The sequence below is a fragment of the Suncus etruscus genome, chromosome 20, assembly GCF_024139225.1.
Source record: "Suncus etruscus isolate mSunEtr1 chromosome 20, mSunEtr1.pri.cur, whole genome shotgun sequence".
Lineage (NCBI taxonomy): Eukaryota > Metazoa > Chordata > Mammalia > Eulipotyphla > Soricidae > Suncus > Suncus etruscus.
In genome coordinates, this window is record NC_064867.1 from 28,129,833 (window position 1) to 28,153,526 (window position 23,694).

The following is a 23,694-nucleotide window of genomic DNA, read 5'->3' on the forward strand; positions in this document are numbered from 1 at the left end:
GCATAAGCTCTCCACTTGCTTTTATAAATTAACAGGGCCCCTAGGTAATCCCTTATTACATGATAATAAATGGTCACTGTTGGCTTTATTGGTCTTGATATTTTTAGGAGGGTTCTCTGGGTCCTGTTCTTTGTTATAGTTTAGTTTATATCTGCCCCCCCCACTTCACCCCCATATCCTGGTGTTTCTCAGAGGAAGTGGAGTCTGCAAAAAGCAAGTTAAGGATCAAGCATGTCCATCTCCAGCACTTTTCATTGTCCTCTCCCTTCTTGCAGTCTTGGAGGCCACCTGTCCTGGGGTTCCTTATACCTGAGGCCTCATCTCAACACCCTCAGACACAATGTCCACACTGCTGTTGGTGTGTGTGTGTGGAGGGGGAGTTATCTGTGCTCCACAGTCTGGGGGTGGAGACTAGAGAGACAGCAGGGGTAGATACAAGCCCTTGGCTGCATTTTATGCAGCTTTCCCTGGTAATCTGAGGAAATGGGGGCTCAGAGAATGCCGGCAATATTTCAGCAGATGGTCGTGTGAGGGAATGTTTTTTGCAAAGTTTTCGGCAAGGCACCAGTGACTTGTAGAAAATGTGCACTGAGAGATGGGGAACAGAAATGTGGCTTTGCGTGGGCCCCTCTCCCCCAGCCTGTTGCTGAACTGTCTGCTCCTTGCTGGGTTAGCAGGCTCTGGCCAGAGTAGGAAGGTGGGCAGTCGTGTCTGTGGGCTCTCAGGAGGTGGGAATTGGCTGGGCAGTCTGTGTCCACTTATACAGCTTCCTCGTTCTCTGGCCTGAGAGCCCCTCTGCATGCCCTCCACTTACAAAAGTACCTGCCCGAATTGCATAATAGAAAACAACGGGACTGAAGTTTCTCAGACCCAGAATAAGCACCTCCCCCCCTTGCACCCCTGAACCCTTTCACAGACTTGAAGCCACTTCATGAGAACACCAAGGTCCTCAAACTATGGCCCGCGGGCCACATATTGTATTTGTATCTGTTTTGTTTCTTCATTGCAAAATAAGATATATGCAGTGTGCATAAGAATTCGTTCCTAAGTTTTGTTTTTACTATAGTCAGACCCTCCAATGGTCTGAGGGACAGTGAACTGGCCCCCTGTTTAAAAAATTTGAGGACCCCTGGAAGTCAGACACACCCAGCACCCCAACCAGTGGCAGGTGAAAAATAATGACTTTGGAACCCAAGACTTTGAGCTGCATTATCTTCCTCTTTGTTTCTTTGTTTGGACACCACAGCTGGCAAGACTCAGGGCTTATCCCTGGTTTTGTGCTCAGCGATAACCCTTGGCGGAGCTCAGGGGATCTTAGGGCTCGGGGGTGGGTGGGGGGAGCCAAATTGGCAAACACCCTATCCACTATAATGTCCTCTGTCTGCCACCAAGTTCTGTCTTCTCAGCACTGAGCAGCCCACCCCATACTGACCACTCTCATGTTGCGTTCTTTCAGCACATCTTTACTGCGTGGGACTTACTAAGAGGGATAAAGCTGCAGACATAACACAGCTCCCGGCCTCTAGAAACTTAACTAGAAGGGTACAAGCTGGTGAAGAGATAAGCAAATGCACATCTTGTCGTCTTTGAATGTATCTCTGTGTATGCACAAGTGTATGCACATCGCAGGCTGGCATCTGGCAGTGCCTGGCAGCTTGTGTGAGCATTGCCGTGTGCAGAATACCATATGAGCAGCATGCATAGGTGCTGCTGTGACATGGGACGTCCAGGCCACTGCTCTCACAAGAGCAGGAGACACACTTCCCCTCTCAGGCCATCAGCCTGCACATGGAGCTACCATGCTCTCCCACATTATATCCCTTCAGTTGGTCTTGCCTTACTGGGCTTTTGTGACCACCCCAATCCCTCTTAGTGCTTGCCACCCTCTCTGCCCTGAGTTTCTGCTTTAACTTTTGATCTGCTCTCTTGATATTAAGCCTTTGGTTTTTTTCTTAATATTTTAATAACTATTTCAATATAAATATATTTTGGTCATCCAGTACATTTTGGGGGGCTTACGGTGATAAGCACCTTACCTGTTGTACTATCTTTTCTGGCCCCATACATTTTTTTCTTTGCTTTTGGATCACACCTGAGATGTACTCCTAGCTCTGCACAGAGAGATCAGGGATACAGGGGTACAGGGGATTGAATTTGGGTTGGCTATGCAAGGCAAGCATCCTACCTGCTATACTATCTCTCTGTGTCCCCCCCGCCCAACCCATCCACACATTTAAAACATCTTTATTGATCTATTTCCATATGCCATAAAATTATCGATCGGAAATCTTTGTGCCAGTGGTTTTTAGTATAGCCTCGGAGCTTTGTAAACCTCACCACAATCGAAGCTTAGGACATTTTCATCACTCTCAGAGAAGCCCTGTACCCTTCAGTAAACGCTCACATTATCTCGCCTCCTTCCAATCCCTGTCTTCCTCCTCACCCCTGCTATCTTTCTACCATGTGCTTAGTTTGGATAGTTCATGTGAATGGAATTGTGAAATATCTGAACACTTGTCTGGCTTCTTTCCCTCCGACTAATGTTTCCTAAGGTTCACACCCCCCTTCTAGCATGGATTACCAATAACTTCAGTAATTTTAATGTCCAAGTACTCGTCATTTTGTGGATGCACCATGTATTTTTTGATTTTGTTTGTTTGTTTGTTTGTTTTTGGGTCACACCCGGTGATGCTCAGGGGTTACTCCTAGTGATGTGCTCAGAAATCGCTCCTTGTTTGGGCGACCATATGAGATGCCGGGGATCAAACTGAGGTCCATCCTGGGTTGGCTGTATGCAAGGCAAATGCCCTACCACTGCTCTATAGCTCTGGCCCACACCACATATTTTTTTTTATAAGTTCATCAGCTGAGGACCACCTGGCCTCAGAGTAAGTGGCACTAGGGAATGGCTGCTCATGGGCAGAGCTTCTTTGGGTAATGAAAACATGGAATTCGATAATGGAGGCACAACCCAATTGATAGGCAAAAAAACCCATTCATTGTGTGTTTCTTTTGGGGGGGTGAAGAAAGATAGTTTTTATTGAAATTTACTTAGATGTGAGAGGAGAGAAAGATGTGTGTGACTAAGAGAGAATTTAGGCTTCTCCAGAATTAATATTAACAAGCAAAGAAACATAGAGACAAGCAGGCAAGATATATATTAAGAGAAAATCTGGGCTTCAAATTCAAGCCAAATTATATATTTTAAAAGTGTGCTTTTACAGGAGCTGAGTGATAGCACAGTGGTAGGGCATTTGCTTTGCACGAAGTTGACCTGGGACAGACCCAGGTTTGAGCCCCAGTATCCCATATGGCCCTCCCGAGCCTGCCAGAAATGATTTCTGAGCACAGAGCTAGGAGCAACCTTTGAGCGCTGCTGGGTGTGGCTCCCCCCCAAAAGTATGCTTTACAGAATAGGAATTGTATTTCAGTAGGAAACTCCAAAACTAGGTTTAAAAGATCTGTCTGTTACTATAGACAAACACCGCAGGAAGCACATTGGGTGTAATAAGGGAAGATAAGCATGATTACATGGCCTTGATGAGCAGGGAGTTGACATAAGAGCCCAAGGATCTCAGCGTCAATTCAGGTGCAGAGATTATTCCAGATCAGCTTAAAGTTATATTTGTCTTTGAGATTTGGCTTTTTTACATTAAAAATCCATTATCCATTATGTCTGTGAATGGCTGTTGTGTTTTTCCCCCCTGGTTGGGCTGCAATGAAATGCTTTATGTGCATGCCCTCATTTTATTTCAAGAAATCAATCATCCTTTCTCCTTAATCTCGTGAAATGTAAGTGGTATTGTTTCTCCCCAATGTACAGTTTGGGAAACTGAGGCCAGTGGAGGGCTCTGATAGGACTAAGGTGGCCATGTTGAAGGGGCAGATCTAATATTCAAAGCATGATTATTATTTTTTTTAACTCTAAAGCCTGCTTTTTTAAACCCATTCTCTGCCATCAGTTCAAATTAGAGTCCATTATCATTAATCTACCGGAAGGCTTGCGGGGAACGTAATTTAGACCCGTCATGGTTCTTGCAGGGTCTTTGAGTTGTCATCTTAGCCATAATTTATCTTTCTTTTTCTATCTGCCCAATCTGGTGAGCTTGTTAGAAAAGGAATGTGTAATCTTGAGCCTGTCCCAGACCTATAATTCAGAATCTGTATTTATTACAGTCCCAGGTGATTCCAATGTGCCTTTGCGGAACATTGCATTAACAGCTGATCTGAGGAGCATGCCATTTGCTGATCGACAGACAGTGAGCAAAAAACACTCTTCCCAATACAATGGTGTGGTTTGTTTCAATGCAAAAAAGAGAGAGAAGAACCATTAGCTTTCCTCTCAGATTGTGTATTTTATTAGCTGGGTTTATTAGCTGAGTTACACATTTATTTTATTTTATTTTAATTTTGGTTTTTGGGTCACACCCAGCAGCACTCAGGGGGTTACTCCTGGCAGGCTCGGGGGAACATATGGGATGCTGGAATTCAAACCACCATCCTTCAGCATGCAAGGCAAATGCCCTACCTCCATGTTATCTCTCTGGTCCGAGTTTCACATTTAAAAAAATAAACCATTCCTTCCTTAAGAGATTGCTCCTGGCTCTGTGCTCAGGGATCACTCTTAGCAGTGCTCAGCCCAGGACCTTATATGGTACCAGGGATCAAATCGGGGTCAGCCTCATGTAAGGCAAGTGTCTTAACGCCTGTTCTCTTCTTTTGGCCCTAAACCTTTCATTCTTGTAATTTTGAAATTTCTATTATATTCTCTTTGCCTGTGAGTCATTTACGTGAAGGGCATGTTACCAAACTAATTTTTAGCTTTTTTTATTAATTGGTAATTTAATTGTATTTTCACTAGAATAGTCTATGGAATTCATTAATTTTTATATGGGTCTGACCTTAAAGAGTTTTTTTTTTTTCCAGTGTTCCATTGACCTCTGAGAAGAATGTAAAAATTCAATTTTGGGAGTAGAGCTTTTAGAAAGATATTTATTATATCCATCTAATTGTTCAAAATCTTCTAAATCCTTATTAGCTTTTGCTCTGCAATCTTAGGAGAAAAGCATTTATTGTTTCAACAATAAACATGATACATCTGTGCATGTTCTTGTACATGTTAAAGACATTTTATTCTCTTGTGGGTCTCCTGGAAGGTTTTCTTTCATAAGTGGGCATTGTATTTTTTCCCACGTTTTTCTTGTATCTATTGGAAGCTCTCTCATGACTTTCTTCCTTTAATTTGTTAATGTGGTAAGTCTGTTGATTGATTTTTATATGTTAAAGCAACCTTGGACTCCTGGCATGAACGCCAGCTATGTGAAGTATCACCTTTTTACAAGTTGATGGAATTGGCTTCCTGATTTTTTTTTTTTTTTTGTTAAGAAATTTTACAACTCTTAAGTGATCTTGGTCTATAAATATCTTAGAAACTCCTTGGCTACTTTGCTATTGTAACTATAGTAGCCTCCAGAGATGAGTTGGAAAGTGTCTTCTTCTTTATATATTAAGAGTTCTTTTTTTTATGCTCTGATTTCTTTCCTAAGTATTTGATAGAATTAATCGGTGAAGCTACCAGGGTAAGAGATATTCTTTAAAGTGAGGTTATTTTGTGCTTTGGTTTGTAAGTCAAGAAAATTGTGTATTTTTTAACTCAGGCATAGAACCATGAATTACATTCATTTTATTATATTTATTAAAGAGTTTAATTAGACTCTTGGATTTGTAGATTTCATACATACCTCTAAAAGACATCTAGATATTTTAAAATACTTTGCTCCTCAAAAATTCAAATATTTTCCGGGACAGCTCCCTCCCCGGGAATCCTATTACAGACATGTTTCCGAGTGATACTGAATTTGTTCCATGGGTCATTTGAGGTAACACATACTTTTACTGTCTTTCCTTTAAAATATTTTACTTTCCAGTGCTGCGATTTTTATCTGGTTCTTTTTAGTAGTTTCCATTTACCTCATTATATTTTTTCAGGTTTCTTTCATAAATCCTTACCTATGTTTCTAATCCCTGTTTCAAACTCTTATCCATAGTTCCATTGTCTCTGTCCTTTTCTTTTTTTTTTTTTTTTTTTTTTTTTGGTTTTTGGGCCACACCCGGTAACGCTCAGGGGTTACTCCTGGCTATGTGCTCAGAAGTTGCTCCTGGCTTGGGGGACCATATGGGACACCGGGGGATCGAACCGCTGTTCGTCCAAGGCTAGCGCAGGCAAGGCAGGCACCTTACCTTTAGCGCCACCGCCCGGCCCGTCTCTGTCCTTTTCAAGTCTCTCTTTAAGGACTAATTTTTCCTTCTGCTTTGGCTTCATGAATTATTTATTTCGCATGATGTTTAATGTCTAAGCATTTGAGCTTTTCTAGGCATTCATTGTTTTTTTAATGTAATACTTTTATGGACATATTATATTTCATATGATTTTATCCTTTTAAATTTCTGGTAGCCCAGAATTATGTTCTATCTTTGTGGCTTTTGTATGCATTTAGGAAGAGCATGTATGTTGTAATTATTTTTGTTTTGTTTTGTTTTTTTTTTGTTTGTGTTTTGGGCCACACCCAGCGGTGCTCAGGGTCTACTCTTGGCTGTCTGCTCAGAAATAGCTCCTGGCAGGCATGGAGGACCATATGGGACACCGGGATTCGAACCAACCACCTTTGGTCCTGGATCGGCTGCTTGCAAGGCAAATACCGCTGTGCTATCTCTCCGGGCCCGTATGTTGTAATTATTAAGTGGATCATTCTTCAAATTTCAAACTTAGATCACTTTGGATGATCACATTGTTTGTATTTTCCATATCCTTGTTGATTTTTTTAGAATTTAGTTCTGTCAGTATTTTGAGAGAGGGAATTAAAGTCTTTATCTATGCTCTTGATTTTTTTTTGTTGTCAGATTTTCTCTGTGTATTCTGCAGATTTGTTATAAATTTGTTTCACACATTGAGACTCATCCGCAGGTAACATATAATTATGAATTTCCCCTTTTTATATTTGGTAATATATTAAACAGCTACACCAGCTTTTGTGAATATTCTGCATGCAACCCTTCCATTTTTGTTTGCAACCCCGTTGTGTTTAATTTCTTCTTCTTTTTTTTTTTTTCCAACACCTCCCCCTTCTCTTTTCCCTGTATTGTTGATGATGTTGTGAGGCTGGCTTGTATATAGGCCTGGCTGTGGTGCTCCCACATTTTCAACTGTTTCTGCTTGTGGGACATGTCAGGTCGCCATGTTTGCAAATTCATGTGGCACTTGCTAGGGTTTGGCTCTTTGAATTGTGGTACTGGCACACATGATCCCCATGGGTCTCACTCCTCATTATCATAGCCCAGTCATGCCTATGCTCATGGGGGATTGCTGCATGGTCAGCAGAAGTCATACTTCCTGCCTTGGTGCTCAGAGACATCTGGCTGCCGAGCAGTGGGAAATTGCTTGCAGAGCCAGAGGCTGCAAATAGCTGCCAGGTCCAAACAGTGGAATGGCCAGGATCACACTTAGCCTCTATGGAAACCTGGGGATTTGAATCTGTGGCTTCAAGGCGCACACACTCTCAGGGCCCCTGCAGGTTCCTCCAGGCCTCAAATATGTTTTTTTTTTCCCTTTGTTTTGGGGCCACACACATCCAGCAGTGCTCAGGGGTACTCCTGGTTCTGCACTCAAGAATTACTCCTGGCAGGCTCTGGGGCACCCATATGGGTTTCTGGGAATTGAATCTGGATTAGCCACATGAAGGCAAGCACCCTACCTACTGTATTATCTCCCTGGATCCTCAACTGTGTTTCTTCTATAGACTCATACTTAGGCCTTTTCACTGGAGAATGTGGCAGACAGATGGTTTTCCATGAAAGCTTCTCACCTTCCCATCCCTAGAACCTGCAAATATGGTTTTTTTATGTTGTAAAAACGGGCTTTGCAAAAGGGGTTTACAGTGTTTAGTTAAGGATAGGTATTGCAGATATTATTCAGGTAGACCCATTGTAATCTCCAGAGTCAGGGTCTTTTGTTTGTTTGTTTGTTTGTTTTTTGTTTTTTTGGGCCATACCTGGTGATGCTCAGGGGTTATTCCTGGCTATGTGCTCAGAAATCGCTCCTGGCTTGGGGGACCATATGTGACACCAAGGGGATCGAACCACAGTCCATCCTAGGTTAGCTGCGTGCAAGGCAAATGCCCTACCGCTGTGCCACCGTTCTGGTCCCAATCTCCAGAGTCTTTATCAGAGAAAGGAAGGAAATCTGAGAGTCAGAGAAGGTGAAAATTAGAGATCAGAGTTCTATGGGACTATGAGCAAGGAAATGTGGATGACCCTCGAACTGGGCAAGACATGGAGAGAGTCTTCCCTGAGCATCTGGAACTGAGTCTTACCATCAGCACCATCTTAGCAAGCAAAATCCCTTCTGGGGTTTGGCAACTTGAAAACAATGGTACAGGCTTTTGTTAAGGGCCACCTCCAGTGGTACTTAGGGTCTTCTGCCAGCTCAGTCACTTGAATTTTTAGGATGCTGGGAAGAAGGAAGTAATCAGGGGCCTCAGCCTGTTTCTGCTTAATGTAATTATTGGTCGTTGTGGATTTCCAGCAACCATTTACTTGGCTGTTGATTTCTGTTTGTTCTGTCGATTCTTTGTTCCTTCCTTGTTCCTTTCTTTCCAGGTATAAAAGTGGAGAGAGGATGGGGATGAGTCAGTATATTTTAGAATCTATTTTATCTCCTCTGTTGGCTTTTTATATGTCTTTTGTGGTCCCTTTATATAGTGGTTGCTCTAGAAATTACTTCTTTTTAAAACTTATGACCATCTAGGCTCAAAAAAAATAGTCCATTCGGAAATTATTTCAGAACTTGAACAAAAGCATCTTGTTTGGGATTTTTTATTCTGAGCTGCTGAGATCTCAGTTATTTGTTATCTTTAATTAATTTTGAAAAGTTCTTCGCCTTTATCTGTTCATTCTTTTTGCTCAATTTTTCTTCTCGAGTAGGACTCTAATTAAAGAAGTGCTGTGCTCTTTGATGTTGTGCTATAGATCTTGGATCCTTGGTTCCATTTTATTTTTTCCAGTCTTTGTCTATGTTTCAATTGAGATCATTTCTAATAACTTGTTTCTAAGTTCATGATTCTTTCCTCTGCTTTATTAGTCTTCTAATAAAGTCATTATTTTATGATGTACCCTGCTAGAAATTCATCTCCAGTATTTCTACTTGGTTTTGTTATTAATACTATTTGGGGGAGTGGCTCTCCCTACTGGTGCTCTGTAGGGCCCGAGTGACCCTATAGGTCAATATTATCAGTAATTCAATGGAAAGGTCAGAGTACACTTGGGCCCTTGGTCCAGGAAGTTACTGGAGGCCCCCTTGCAATGTTTGGGGCATACAGGATTGCATCTACTGATGCGTAGGTGATTGGGTTGTGCCAAGAATTGAACCAGGCTCGAACATATGCAGGGTGCTCGCCTCAACCCCTATACCATCTTGTCCCTCTGAGTTAACCAAGGGTTAGCAACAGATCCACTAACCTTTGTTGAAGAGAAGTGGGTCAAGTTACTGATAGTCAATTTTGTCGTTTTTTTAGTGGTCCCATTCTCATAATCTGCTCCCATTGAGCAGTGGTTCTAAAAAGCTTAAGAACCAGCAGCCCCCAAACGGCTGAGCTAAAAGGAGGATGGGATACAGGGTTGGGGACTGATAAGGATGCAGGGACCCGGGAAGCTCCACTTCCTGACTCCCTGCCACATTGTTTTCTTTCTGCTGAACCCCACTTGCTAGACTTCCTTTATCTGACTCGACTTAGAGATTGTGCCTTCTTCCCTACCCCCCAGGGACTTTTGCCTAGAAACAGTTAGAGGCAAGTGGGCTTTGGAATTTCGTTTGCAACGTTTACTTTTATTTGGTTTAGGCAACTTGATTACCATTGTGTGAAAGTTTGTGGGCTGATGCACAATGTTTCAGCTCCTTTCACTACCACCAAAGTGCCCTCGACTCCACCTCTGTCCTTACTGTCACTTCTAGCCTGCCTCTTCCTCTGTCTTCCCTCCCCACAGCCTGGAGAAGCAGTTTTGTAATCCGAGTCTTAGGGTGTGTCATCATTGACCCTGTCTGTTCTCATGTTTTGTTTCTCTCTGTGCCACAAGGAGTGAGATCATGCCGCATTCGTCCTCCTCATGCTGATTTCTTTAGCTTTCAACTCCATCCAAGTTGCAGCAAACTTTAGAATCCTGCCTTTTCTTGTCGCTGGGTAGTATTCTGTTGTGTTTCTCTGCCTCAAATCCCCCACCACCACCATTCATCTGTCGCTCTCAAGTGTTTTCCATATCCTGCCTATTGTGCCTAATTGCTGCGGTGAACATAGATGTGCCTCTCTCTTTTGAATTCGTGCTTTGTGTTTTCAAGGTGGATGGCAGAGGCAATTTTCAAACATCATAGCTCTCTGAGGAGGTGGACCATAGTTTAGGAAAGCAATAGGGTGACTCAAAAGCCTAAAAATAAAAGCTGAAGGGGGATGGAATGATAGTATAGCAATAGGGTGTGCACCTTGTATGCAGCTGTCTGGAGTTCAATCTCTGACGCCCCATATGATTCCCCAAATCCCACCAGGAGTGATTCCCTGAAAATAGAGCCAAGAGGAAGCCCTGAGCACTGCTCAGTGTAACCCAGAAACAAAAATAAGTAAACACTAGAGGTACCAGATATAGTACAAGAATTTAGGCACAGGCTTAGAGAGATAGCATGAAGGGAGGGCGTTTACCTTGCATGCAGAAGGACGGTTCGAATCCCGGCATCCCATATGGTCCCCGAGCCTGCCAGGAGCGATTTCTGAGCGTAGAGCCAGGAGTAGCCCCTGAGCACTGCCAGGTGTGAGCCAAAAACAAACAAACAAACAAACAAAAAGAATTTAGGCATAAGCCTTTCATGAGACCACCCTAGTTTGATCTCCACCACTACCTGGTCCCCTGAACATCACTGAATGCAGTTGTAAAAGTCCCTGATCACTTTCACGGTTGACACCTCTGGGGTCATCTCTAACACTGCAGGACTCAAGCCACGTGACATCCACTGGGCCTTGCATTGAACTGCTGGCCAGGTTGGTGGAGAATAAGCCTCAGATCCCCTAGCCAGAGCCTGGATGGCCCCTAACCTGCTCACACCCCCACCCACTCACCAGAGAAAATCTAAAGAAGATGATGGGGCTGGAGAGATAGCACAGTGGTAGGGCATTTACCTTGCATGCGGCCTTACCTGAGAGGGACCACGTTCGATTCCCAGCATCCTATATGGTCCCCCAGCCTGCCAGGGACGATTTCTGAGTGCAGAGCCAGGAGAAGTAACCCCTGAGTACCGCTGAGTGTGGGCCAGAAACCAACCAACCAATCAATCAATCAAGTTTAAATAAAATAAAAAAGGAGATGAAAATTGAAGGTTTTGAAAGGTTGCAGGCTACCCCAGGAAATCCAGGTGACCTGCAAATGGACATTTACTCAGGGGGATCTCAGGGAAGGCCACACCTGGACAGTCATAACCACAGCCAGCAGCCCAGAGGGAGAGACCTGGCAAGTCAGAGCAGAGACTCCTGAGTTGGGGCTATGGAGATGAGCAGCTGCACCTCGTCGGAAATACCGGCAGCCAAGCACTGCCCCGCTCCCGTGGAAACTCCATTTCCTCACACGGAGTCTACCGCTGTCTCCCAGACTCGCTGACATGTTAATCATCGTCATCTGAAAACCCCTCTGTTAATTGGAACATCTGGGCCTCCGCTGCATCTGGCTCCATTGAGCACTTTCCCTTCATGGCAGGTCATCATTGTGTGTTGATAGAGTTTTGATTGTTCCACCTTTTCAGTAAACAGAACTGCAGCCGACTAGGCTTGCACTTCTGTCCAGGGAAAGTTTCTCTGGTTCTGTGAGTTCTGCCTTTCAGGGAATTGGGGACTCTCATTAGTAGAATGGAGTTGGATTTTGTTTTGTTTTGTTTTGTTTTGGGGCCACACCCAGTGATGCTCAGGGATTGGTTACTTCTGCACTCACAGGTCCCTCCTGGCAAGCTCAGGGGGACCCTGTGGGATTTCAAGGATCAAAACTGGGTTGGTCATGTGCAAGGCAAGCACCCTCTCCACTGTACAATCGCTCCGGCCCCATGAAGTTGGGTTTTCCGTTTTTTTTTTTTTCATCCTTACCTTTTGGGGGTGAGGAATTAGTTCATTTGAGGATCCAGGGGGATGGTCTCCAGGCCATCCTGGCAGCTAAAGGCCACATCTGTATTGGGATCCTGCATGCACTTACACTCACTCTGGTCAGTGTCTTATTTTCTCCTTTCTATTATCACCTCTTCTCACTTACCTCCAGGCCCTGCCTTCTATCCTTGCACCCACCTCCTGCCCCCCCCCCATCACTGTTTTCCCTTTGCCTATCTACCTCTGCTCTGCTCTTTCCCTAACTTGCCTTTTGTTTTCCTCTCCCATCTCTCACTATCCCTCACTGCTCTTCCTCTGGACCATTGCCTTGTGTTCCTGGAGTCTATCTGCCTGTTCTTCAGCTCTGTACTCACCCTATTTAACCTTCATCTCCTGGGGCAATATTTCAACTTCTTATTCTCCACTTCTTTCCAGTTTGCTCACTTCTCCCTTATTGTCCCAGCTTAGCACTTTTTTTATTCATTTTTAAAAAAATCTTTTTAAAGAAATTTAAAGAAATGGTATTTACCGGTTTGGGATTTCTGCCTATTTCAGGTTCATAATTTCTTTTAAAAAAAATCTGGAGATGGGGCTGGAGAGATAGCATGGAGGTAAGGCGTTTGCCTTTCATGCAAGAGGTCATCGGTTCGAATCCCAGCGTCCCATATGGTCCCCCGTGCCTGCCAGGAGCAATTTCTGAGCATGGAGCCAGGAGTAACCCCTGAGCACTGCCGGGAGTGACCCAAAAACCACAAAAAAAAAAAAAAAAAATCTGGAGAATGGAGAGATGGTACAACAGATAGGATACTTGCCTTCCATGCAGCAGACCGGGGTTCAATCCTTGGTATCCATATAATTCCCCAAGCACAGCCAGGAGTAATCCCTGAGCATTGCTGGATATGGGCCCCCAACTCTAAAAAAAAATTCTGGTCATATATCTCTTAGACTTTGATATGGTTCATTTTTTGTTTTTTGGTTTTTGGGTCACACCCAGCAGCGCTCAGGGGTTACTCCTGGCTCTACACTCAGAAATGGTGTTGAGGCCACACACCAAAGTGCCCAGTGCTCAAGAATTGTTTGTGACTGAGCTCAAGGGACCATTTGGATTGCAGGGACTGAACCCAGACATCCTACATGCAACGCATGTGCTCGGCCTGCTGAGCCAGCTCTGTGGCCCTGTTTCATTTGGCGTCTTGAACACCTTAGACACCCATTTAAAACCCCCATTGTCATTTGGAAGTCTGAGCACTGCTTAATTGATGATGGTAAGGAATTAGTGTTAATATTTTCTGGTCCCCAGTAGAACTTGAGTTCTGTCTGGGAAGCTCAAGCCCTATCATTGGGGAACCATGAAGTACATATGCAGGAAAGGATCTGTAAAGCACTTGAGTCTGGGGATACAATGGGGGTGTAGGTGAGAAAGAAGTAGTACTTTCATTATATGATTTTTATATGATTTTGAAGCATAAAGATGATTTTTCTAGGATTTCATTTATAATGTTCTGCCTTGTATTTGCTTTGTTTTTGGTTTTTGTTTTTTGGGTCACACCCGGCAGCGCTCAGGGGTCACTCCTGGCTCTACGCTCAGAAATTACCCCTGGCAGACACAGGGGACCATATGGAATGCTGGGATTCGAACCACCGTCTTTCTGCATGAAAGGCAAATGCCTTACCTCCTTGCTATCTCTCCGGCCCCATATTTGCATTTTTTTAAATTTTTATTTTGACCATATTGGCTTACATATCTTTCACAGTAGTATTTTAGGTACATATTAACATTGAACCAGGGGAATTCCCATCACCAAATTTGTCCTCCCTCCCCACCCGTTCCTTCCTGCAACCCATATCCTCCACCATCACCCCCTGGGCTGCTAGAATAAATGGTTCTCTTTGTGTCTAGCTTACTACTAGTGATCCTATATCTGTTTGGTCCGGGTACCTCCCTTGTTTCCCCCTCTATTCGAGAGGCAGAGCTAGATAGTTCGAGTATGTGGTTTTGTTTGAAGGAAGGAAAAGCAATAGAATGGGGTAAAAAATTAAATAGGCTGAAAATGGGCGGAGTCCTTCTAGACTAGGCGTTCAACCTCAGTTTGAGAGAGGATAGGAAAAAAGTAATTGAAACACTGCAACAATACAGAAAGAAATATCAAATAAAATATCCAGTGAGCATTGCAACAATAAAGACAAGCACCATACAATTTGCATTTTTACATAATAAAAAAATTTTAAAGCCCAAAACTTTGAGAGGGATCATAATGTCCATGACATCAGTTTTATCTGGAGTTATATTCACACCCCAGTTTCTGGGTTTATTGGTTACCATCTCGATAAGATGGTATTGGTTTTTATGCATTGGGGATATGGACTGTGGACCCTGTAGGGGGAAGTGTAATGTGGGTCTGGACCTGGTCTGGGGTGTGGGACACTTTTTCCCATGTGGTCTGTGAGGTGACAGACATGAGAGAGCCCTGAGGACTGAAGCTCCCATTTCATCAAAAAGGAACCACGGCCCCCACATGGGGTCTCCAGCCTCCTACCCAAGGGAGTCCCTGTCCCACCCTCTCCCATGGAGCAGAGTTTATTCCAGTCTCCCCCACCAGCTTCTGTGGCCTCCTGCTCTGCAGTTTCTGCTCTGTTTATATTTTCATCTGGCTTTTGCGCTGGTCTTTAGTTCTGCTGTAGCTGCCCATGGAGTGTGTTTGGAGCAGAGTGGGACCCACAGGGGGCTTTGCTGTACTGTTCTTGACTGAGCCACTCACTTCTCAACAGAATCATCAGAGCTGCCTTTCCGGTGGCCAGTGGGAGACTATATTCCACTGAGATCTTCATAATGGTGGAATTTTACCTGTGCACGGGCAATAGGTTCCTGCAGTCGGGATTTTCCCTAGTAAGACTGTCTTGGAACGCACCCTGGAGAAAGTGTGACCTGCCTCCCTGTGCAGTTTTCCCTCTGTGGTCTCCAGGGATGCTCACTTTGTAGTGCTCCCTCTGTGGTTTCTGGGTATTCTGAATGTGGTCTTGTGTGCTCCCTCCTTGTCTTTGTAGTGCTCTCCCATGATCTCTGCGGTGCTCCCTCCATGTCTCGCTAGAAAAAAACATGCCTCCCAGAAATGATCTGATTCATCTGCTTGCATATTTGTCTCATCCACGAGGATCTGAGTGCTTGAAGAGTAGAATCTCTCCTGTCCCTTTAGTGCTGCTCACATAGGACCCATCTCAGAGCAGTGATTTGGTGACTGGTAGTCCAGAAAAAGCAGCAGACCAGTTGCTGGGACCTGCCCCTACTGCCTCAATCCCATGGCCATAACAGAGATAGCTGCTACACAGCCTCTGTGTGTGAGGACAGAGTTGCCTGTGTTGACTAAAACCCATCTCAGCCAAACTGAACACAGTCCAAACCAGCCAGTCCCCAAATTTGGGGTATGGGTCTTTCCCCCATTTTCCACATCCCTTTTCTTCTTGTTCTTCTTCTGTCTGCTGTCCATCCTGGGGTTTCATCGCCATTCTCAGAGACATGGGGTAGGCAGTGCTGGGAGTGGGTCCCAGATTGGGGGTGTGCTGGAATCAGCCAGGTACACCTTGGGGCCTTCTATTTGAGGGGCGTGAAATGTACTCAAGGATCCCCCAACATCCCTCCCTTCCTCAGGGAACACTTGGTTGTGTTGCAGGTGGACATGACAATAAAAGAATGTGTCTGTGGTCATGGGGAGGGCAGGAAGGGGGAGAGAGAGGAAAGAGGAGAGAGAACAAGCAAGAGAGAAAGGAGAGAATTGAGAGAGAGGAGAGAGGGAGAGAAAGAGAAAGAGAGATTATTCTACTGTGTGGCCTGAGGAAACCATATGGTTGGGAGCTTTGCCTGGAGCCTTTGCTCTGCTGTCCATTGCTGGCAAGCGTGTCCTGGCTGGCACAGGCCCAGAAACCAGGGCCAAGCATTCCTGGAGCTTCTGTCCAGTGCAGGTGTCTTGACATGGGGGTCGGTCTCTGGAGCATGGATGCTTGAGAGAGCTATCTCGTCCACTCCCCCCCTCCCTTAACCCCCAGTGCAGCTGAATGCCCATGCACTGGCCTCTTGGCACAACTTGCTTTCAGATGTCTTCTTCTTGTTGGGCTGGTAGTCTTGGCCAGAAAGTGGCTTGCAGTCTCTCGGGAGAGGCCTGTCCTGGCTGCTCCATCATTTGAGCTCCATCTCTCTTCCAAGTGCCCGGGGCCCGCCTGTGGTTAAGCTGCCAGGCACAGACCAGCCAGGATTGCTGCATTCCTGGGCTGCTGCCGCGGCGGCGGGCTTTGAAAAGCCAGCCCGAAATCCCCAGCATCCCCTCGCACTGTTTGTGTTTAGTTTTGCCGGAGTGTTGGCATTCCACAGGCATTCCAGAAGCCTTCTTGGCATCCTCTGAGATTCTTGCAGCTGCCTCGGGAGCCAAGTTCCTCTTTCCCATTCCATAGGTAAGTGCAGAAGCCGCAAGGAGGGGGACGGCTGAGTGTGCCAGCTTACAGGTCACTCACTGCGTGGCCAGGTCTGCCTTTGAAGCCAACTTGCAGTGGGCACCCCTGGGCTCGATGACACTCTCTGAAGCCCGGCAGCCCCCAGGGCTGGCCTGTGGTCAGCGCCTCATTAATGACCCTCCTGTAGGTGCCTCAGAGCCCTTTCCTGCAAGGGGTGGGAGTGTTACCAGGGAAACGGATGATACAGGGAAACAGGAGTGCTTGTCTTCCTGGGCTGCTGGAAATGCAGGAACCAGATGCAAACCACAGAGTGTGGTTCAAGGCGGCCATGCGAGATGGCATCATGTCACTTAGAGTCACTGTGTGTCCCCACCCCCAATCACGTCACTGACTGGCTTTGACAGGGCTTTGGTTACTGCTTCCAGGGTCCCCGGACCTGAGTAAAGAGCCATCCAGAGGGTCCCACACTCTGGAGGCCTCACCCACTGCCTCACTTGGAACCCACCAGCTAGGATGTCACATGGTGTCGTCAGGCTTTGAAAGATGAGGCAGAATGGACTGTGAGTGGGCACAGCCAAGTGGCCTAGCTCCACCAGTCTGAGAGTCCCCCATCGCCACAGGCCCAAGTCAGCCCAGCCCATTAGGGACCCTCTACCTCTTCCCAACTCTCCCCAAGTCCCAGCTCACTCAGTACCTCAGAAACTCAACACAGAAATGTCTGCCCCATGGGAGACATGATGAAGGGAAGGAGTCACTAGCCAAGATGGCCACAGAGGGACACTGAAGTAAGGAGCTGCCAGCCGAGACAGCCACAGAGGGACGTCTCAGCATGGTGGAGCTGGAGCTTGTTTTCATCAGGCGAGTGCTCATGATTCCCCAGCTTCTTGGGGTCTCTGAGGGAACAAGGCCTTCCTCTGCCTAGGGCTGGGAACTGCTTAGTGGTGGCATGAAACTCTAATACATAAAGTGGAGATCATGGAGTTGGGGACAATTCAGGGGTCTGGGGTGTGGGTGTTTTGTTCATACTGGGATCCTGATTCATCCTGGTTGCTGCAGGGCCGCAGCACTGGCTGGGCCGGATCTCAGACCCTGACCAATACGAATGGCCAAGTATTGCAGGGAAAAATGCCCCCAAATGCTACCTGAAACAGCCTTGCAACATGAGGGCTGTAGGGACTCTGACTACTTTGTAGGGGCTGTGAGAACTGACCAGAAGGAGCTATGGGAAGTCCTTGGACCAGTTGGCACTGAGTAAATATTGATGCTTAATGTCTTTAAAGTGGTCAGTGCACAGTTGGGTAGGGAATGTCCCTCACCAGCCATCTCAATGCCTGTCCGTGTTGTTGGTCTTTCCTCCTTTGTTGTTGCCCTTCCCATCCTTGTGGTGCGTAGAAGCCATCCATCTGTCTGTCCATCTGTCCACCCGACTCCCCTCCTGCAGCTATCCTGCCATTCAACCAGGTTTTATTCTCTCCCCTCTAGGCCAAAGAGCTGGAGAACCGGGAGGCTGAGCTCAAGCGCAGAGAATCCTTCTTCAAGGAGCAACTGAGGCACATTGAGAAGAAGGTAAGGTGTGGCCTCGGAACAGAAGCGGGCAACACTCCCTCTCAAAGGCTGCCGTGAGCACTTTATATCCCTTCACTCCCCTCCCGTTTGAGAGAGAATTCCCTTCCCCACGGGGCCGTGCTGTGACCCAGTGTACCTTTCCCACTTCAGTTAAGCTGCCGCGGATAAAAATAATACGAACGTGGAGTCTTGCTATACAAATATATTAAGGTTGTATTATCGATTTTTCTCCCGAGGTTGGGGAGATCAAAGTACACCCTGGTTGCACTCTCCACTTTCCTGAGGACAAGCCTTTGAATGAAATGAGTGACACAATTTAGACACATTGTTCGCACGCTTTGTTCATCCTCTATGAAAAATAGCTTGCTGCTATGTGTGCGTGTGCATGCTTGCATGGATGCATCATGTGTGCATGTGTGTAGAGAGTGGGGACAGTTCCATGTGTAGATCACAATAGATTTTTTTTTTTCAAATAAATGGCTTAAAACGAGGGGGTTGGTGGATGATGTAGAGAGGTTGGTTTCGTTTGTGCTGGCGACACCTGAGCTGCTGGGTCACCCTGGGCAAGCGCCTGGGTTGGAAGCTTTGAAGGGGAGAGAGTGTACTTGAGGGCACCAGCCATATTTCTGTGGACAGAAATGTGCATCTCGGGCCCGGAGAGATAGTACAGCAGCGTTTGCCTTACAAGCATCCAATCCAGGACCAAAGCTGGTTGGTTCGAATCCCGGTGTCCCATATGGTCCCCCGTGCCTGCCAGGAGCTATTTCTGAGCAGACAGCCAGGAGTAACCCCTGAGCACCGCTGGGTGTGGCCCAAAAACCAAAAAAAAAAAAAAAAAAAAGAAATATGCATCTCTGCACTTCGGGGCTGGGGCAGGAGCAGGGCTCCTTCCTGCTCCGTGGACACCCACTAGCTACTACTGGAGGGTCTTTCTGGACATGCAGAAAGTGACAGGAGTGAGCAGTGCTGATCAACATAGCTCTATCTCCAGCATTAGACACTTATAAAGGTCCCTAACCAGCCTCCTGGTTCAGCCTCATTCTAGGCATGACTTTTTTTTTTTTTTTATGGAGGGGAGGGCTTTGGGTCACACCTGACAGTGCTCTGGAGTTACTCCTGGTTCTGTGCTCAGAAATTGCTCCTGGCAGCACGGGGGAACCATATGAGATGCTGGGATTCGAACCACCAACCTTCTGCATACAAGGCAAACGCCCTACCTCCATGCTCTCTCTCCAGCCCCTAGACTTTTAATGAACAACAGGGATTGTGAGATGAGAGATCATACAAAGGGTAAAACAGCCCCCCCCCCCCAGAAACCCCCTCCTAGCTCTACCAGCCCGTGCTCTAATGATCACAGTGGCCCATATGTTCACAAGCACAGATTTTTATTATTGTTGTTGTTGTTATGTGTGTAATTCTCTGATCTCCTGCTGTGTGCATGCATTCTCCCCCCACTCGCCACCCCCATTCCCGGTCTCAGGGCTGGGCTCCTAGAAGCATGTGTGTCTGACTCATTTTGGGATGAAAGGAAGTGGCCTCAGCATTTTCCTTCTCGAATTTTTCTTTTCTGCACATCCCTCACCCCCGCCAGAGACTTGAGTTCCCCTTAAGACCAGCTCTTCATTTTATCAAAGGGAAGGAAATTCCCGCCAGGTGGGTTCTTCGTGGGTTCTTTCTTCTTCCCCCATTTCACCCTGAAGTCAAGTCCACATTCCTGAGCTGGGCAGATGCAGGCCTTGTAGAGAGCCCAGCTTGCTGTGAGCAGGCTTCTTGGAGGAGGCGTGAAGACTTCTCTCTGACTCTTCCTCAGGAGTACTTTTTAAGGGCAAAGTGTTGTCCCCAGCCCTCAGGGAAGAAGTATAGATGGGAAATAGGGGTAGCTGGAGAAAAGGCAGCGAAAGAACTGGTGGTCCACCCGATTGTGTCCATGTAAGAAAAGGGTTTCAGTGGTCTTTGTAGCTAATTTCATGCCTATGATGGTGGGGAAGGAAGGAAATGTGGCTTCCACCATCTCCTTGTGTCAGAAGCCACCCTGCTCTGCTTCCAATTTTATTCTCTACGTCGGTGTAGACGGTTGAGAGGACCTTCCATGCAACAACAACAAAACACACACACACACACACACACACACACACACACGCCTGAAAGAACATGTGCATCCACATGGGGCAACCTTGGTCCCAAAGTGCTTGTCAGGTGGGGTTGGGGGGGCTCATATGTCACATACGAGCTTTCCATATAGGGAGCTGCTGGGGTTCTGCCAGCCCCAGCTTGAGAACTGATTCATGGTGCAAGGGCCTTGTGGGGTCAACTTGAGCCTGTGACTGCACACTGCTCTGCTCTCACCTCTCTGGGAAACAGGCACCCAAATGAGCCTTGACGTGGGTCTGGCATGCAGCCAGATGAGTGCTGAGGGCCTGCTCTCTGGGGTAGGGGGCCTCCCTGGGTCTCTTCAGGCTTTCTCAGGTGCCTGTTCTGGCACCCTACAGTCTTCTCCAGCCAGGGATTGGGAGGCACCCGTAGCAAAGCATTCTGTTACCAGGCGCTGCCGCTCACAGCTATTTGCCTCCATGTCGGGCAGATGGTTCTGCTACTACAGCTGGCCCACACGTGGTGGTCAGCTCTGTGGCTGCTGAGCTTCTGGCACCCGGACTGCTTCACCAAGTGCCTCCAGGAGACATCACCCTGTATCTGCTGGCGTAGCTCAAGGGCCACACCCAATTGCCACTTCACAGCAGCCCTTCTTGGCGCTTTAGCAGAAATATGTCCACGGAGCTGACCTGTCCTGGGCCGAGAACAAGCAAGACATAGGGCAGGGCACAAGCAGATTGAATGCTTGGCTTCTTGGTCCTCCTTCTACCACTGGGACACTGAATCATTTGTCTAAGCCCCCACAACTCCTGGTTCCTTCAGTTCAGGAGGAGACTGAGTTCTCCCTTCCTCCACCAGCCACTGCTGACAGGGCAGGGTGAGGGTGTCCGGCCACAGGCAGACCCAGCTGCCCTTGCACTCTCTCCCCTTCCACATTTCTTCTCTCCCTTTGCCCTTCATTCACTCCCCAGGAATTGAATTCTGCTGAATGCCTGGGCCAGGCGTGTCCAAGAATGCGCAGACAAATGTGATTCCTGCCGTGTGGATCACAGAACCCGCAGTGGGCTCGAGAGCGGGGAGGAGGAGCCGGAGAACAGCAGATGGTCGAATGGCTCCCGTGACCAGAGGCCTTGCCAGCTCTATAAAAACCGTCTCGCTTTTTCCACACTCAGCAACTGTCGAGCAGAGACGGCATTTCTCAGGTCCGGCTTCACAGGCCGTGGCCTGGAGGAAGGGAGAAAGGCAGGGCCCTGTATTTCCGGCACCCCGGTCCATTCCTCCAGTTTCCCTTCTTGCCCCCTAGGCTTCTCCAACTGACCTTGAGCCCCTCAGGCCTTTATTTGGGCTTTCTCTTTGCTTCTGCCATGGGCTTTTGCCGAGCCTGTGGTCTCCTCTCACACCCTGCCCAGTGCCCCTGGGTACCCGGGAGGAAACAGGAGCTGCTGGGAATGTTCAGAGGAAGGCTTGGATGTGGCACAAGAGAGGTTGACCCTGGGATGAGAGTACCAAAAGGGGCCCAGCGCCCACATAGCAGGCACATGTGGCCATGGTGCAGGCACTTCCGTGCTGTGGCCAGTGCAGTGACTGACCCAGGTAGAGGTCACCACCATATTCTGCCAGTTTGGTTCCACTCGAGCTTCCGACTCTGCTGCGATGGGGTTGCAGATTGCCATGTCACTATGGAAGACTTCTCTATCACCTGTCAGTTCAGCATGGAACCCATGTGACCCTCATTCCCTAACAGAAACCGCAGCTCAGACAGACCTCACCTCTCACCATAGCCCACTGCAAATTGGTGGATAACCTGGGGGGTGCGTGAGTGATGGGGATGGAACATACTATTGTCACAGTCAGCAGAACTAAGCACAGGCGTGTGCCCCAAGGGGTCCCTGGGATGTCTGAACAGTCAGAGACCGCTCTGCCGAGTAAGAAAGGAGGGGCAGTCTTCACAGTGGCTCAGTGGTTTCAAGAGCTGCCAGATGGGCACAAGGTCATGAGTATAGACCAGGGTATTCCGATGCAGTTTGCAAGTCCCTGCAGGCTGGTGTCCCCAAAGGGAGAAAGTGGGGCAACAACTACCCTGGGGGCAGTGATGAAGGTGACCTGGGGACACTGGTGAGCTTCCTTCTTTTTTTTTTTTTTTGTGTGTGTGTGTGTGTGTGTGTGGTTTTTGGGTCACACCCGGCAGTGCTCAGGGGTTATTCCTGGCTCCAGGCTCAGAAATTGCTCCTGGCAGGCACGGGGACCATATGGGGCACCGGAATTCGAACCGATGACCTCCTGTATGAAAGGCAAATGCCTTACCTCCATGCTATCTCTCCGGCCCCTGAGCTTCCTTCTTGACCTGACATCTGTTCTTCCATTTGTGTAATGACAAAAATTGATTGAGCCCTGCTCAATGAGGTTCACATTTTTGTGGCACCATGCTCAGTGGGGCTTGTTGTTAAAGTTGGGAGGTACTGGCTCTGCTTCATCATTCCCCTGTCATGTATCTTAGCAATCTATCTATCTCAAGCTCCTCACCCATGCAAGGCTTGGTCACTGAGCCACCTCTCTGGCCATCATCATCATCATTTCTTTGGGTCTTGGGTTCCAAGTCCTTTCTGGTTGAGTCCTGAGGTTGGAGGCTCCTTGCTTAGGTCCGTGATGTAGTGAGTGGCAGAGAATAGATACTTGTCTGCATCAAACAGATGAGTGCTTGCAAGAGTGAGGTAGGAAAGCATGTACATAACCTGGGACCGTGGATGGAGTGGGAGAGCTTTTGTGAGAAGCTTCCTGGTGGCAGCTGTGTTGGGACAAACACACTGACACACTTGGGTGCCACTGGGGTATAAAGTGGGGGCTCTGGGTGGAGACCTCAGCTGAGGGGCTGCGGTGATAGGCACATTGGGGTATTGAGGGTAGAAAATGAGGTTGGGCTAACATGAGGGACCCTGTGGGTCTTTTCCTTCTGGAAACCAAAGAGATTCTTAAAAGGCTTAGAGCAGTCTTGAAGGTCCATTAGAATCAGTGATCCTGGGACAGAGAACAGTGGTAGTAAGGTCATCTACCCAGAAGACAGGTATGCCTGAAACAGTGGCTACCAGAGACTGTGGAGAATGTCATCCCTGCCAGAGGTCAGCTACCACATCTTCTGGTCCTCAGTGTGTCAGTAGTGAGTCCTATAGGTCAAAGCAAATGCAGAAACTAGGCACCGGGGGCTGCTGTATGCACTGCCCAGGCCATGCAGTCAGCTGGGAAACCCAAGTGTCTACTCTCCCCTGCCAGTGTTCCTCCACCCTCTGCAGTCAGTGGGCAGCAGGGGAGAGTCCTCTTCCCCACCCAAGAAGCAGGCATGCTGTCAGCTCAAGATGTCCTTCAGGACAGCCGGATACACTGCAACCAGCACCTTCATGGAGTTCAGGGCTGCTGGGAGGGCTGCAAGCAGAAG

At 47.3% G+C, this 23,694-nt stretch overlaps 1 protein-coding gene across 1 annotated transcript in view; it reads left to right on the forward strand.

The window, feature by feature from the left end:
* The window catches only part of CHCHD6 (coiled-coil-helix-coiled-coil-helix domain containing 6), a 199,877-nt gene that overhangs the window by 106,098 nt on the left and 70,085 nt on the right, over positions 1 to 23,694 (forward strand). The window contains exon 5 of the mRNA XM_049766546.1: positions 18,090 to 18,173. Coding sequence (XP_049622503.1) covers positions 18,090 to 18,173 — 84 coding nt within the window. The remainder of the gene's footprint in view (positions 1 to 18,089; positions 18,174 to 23,694) is intronic.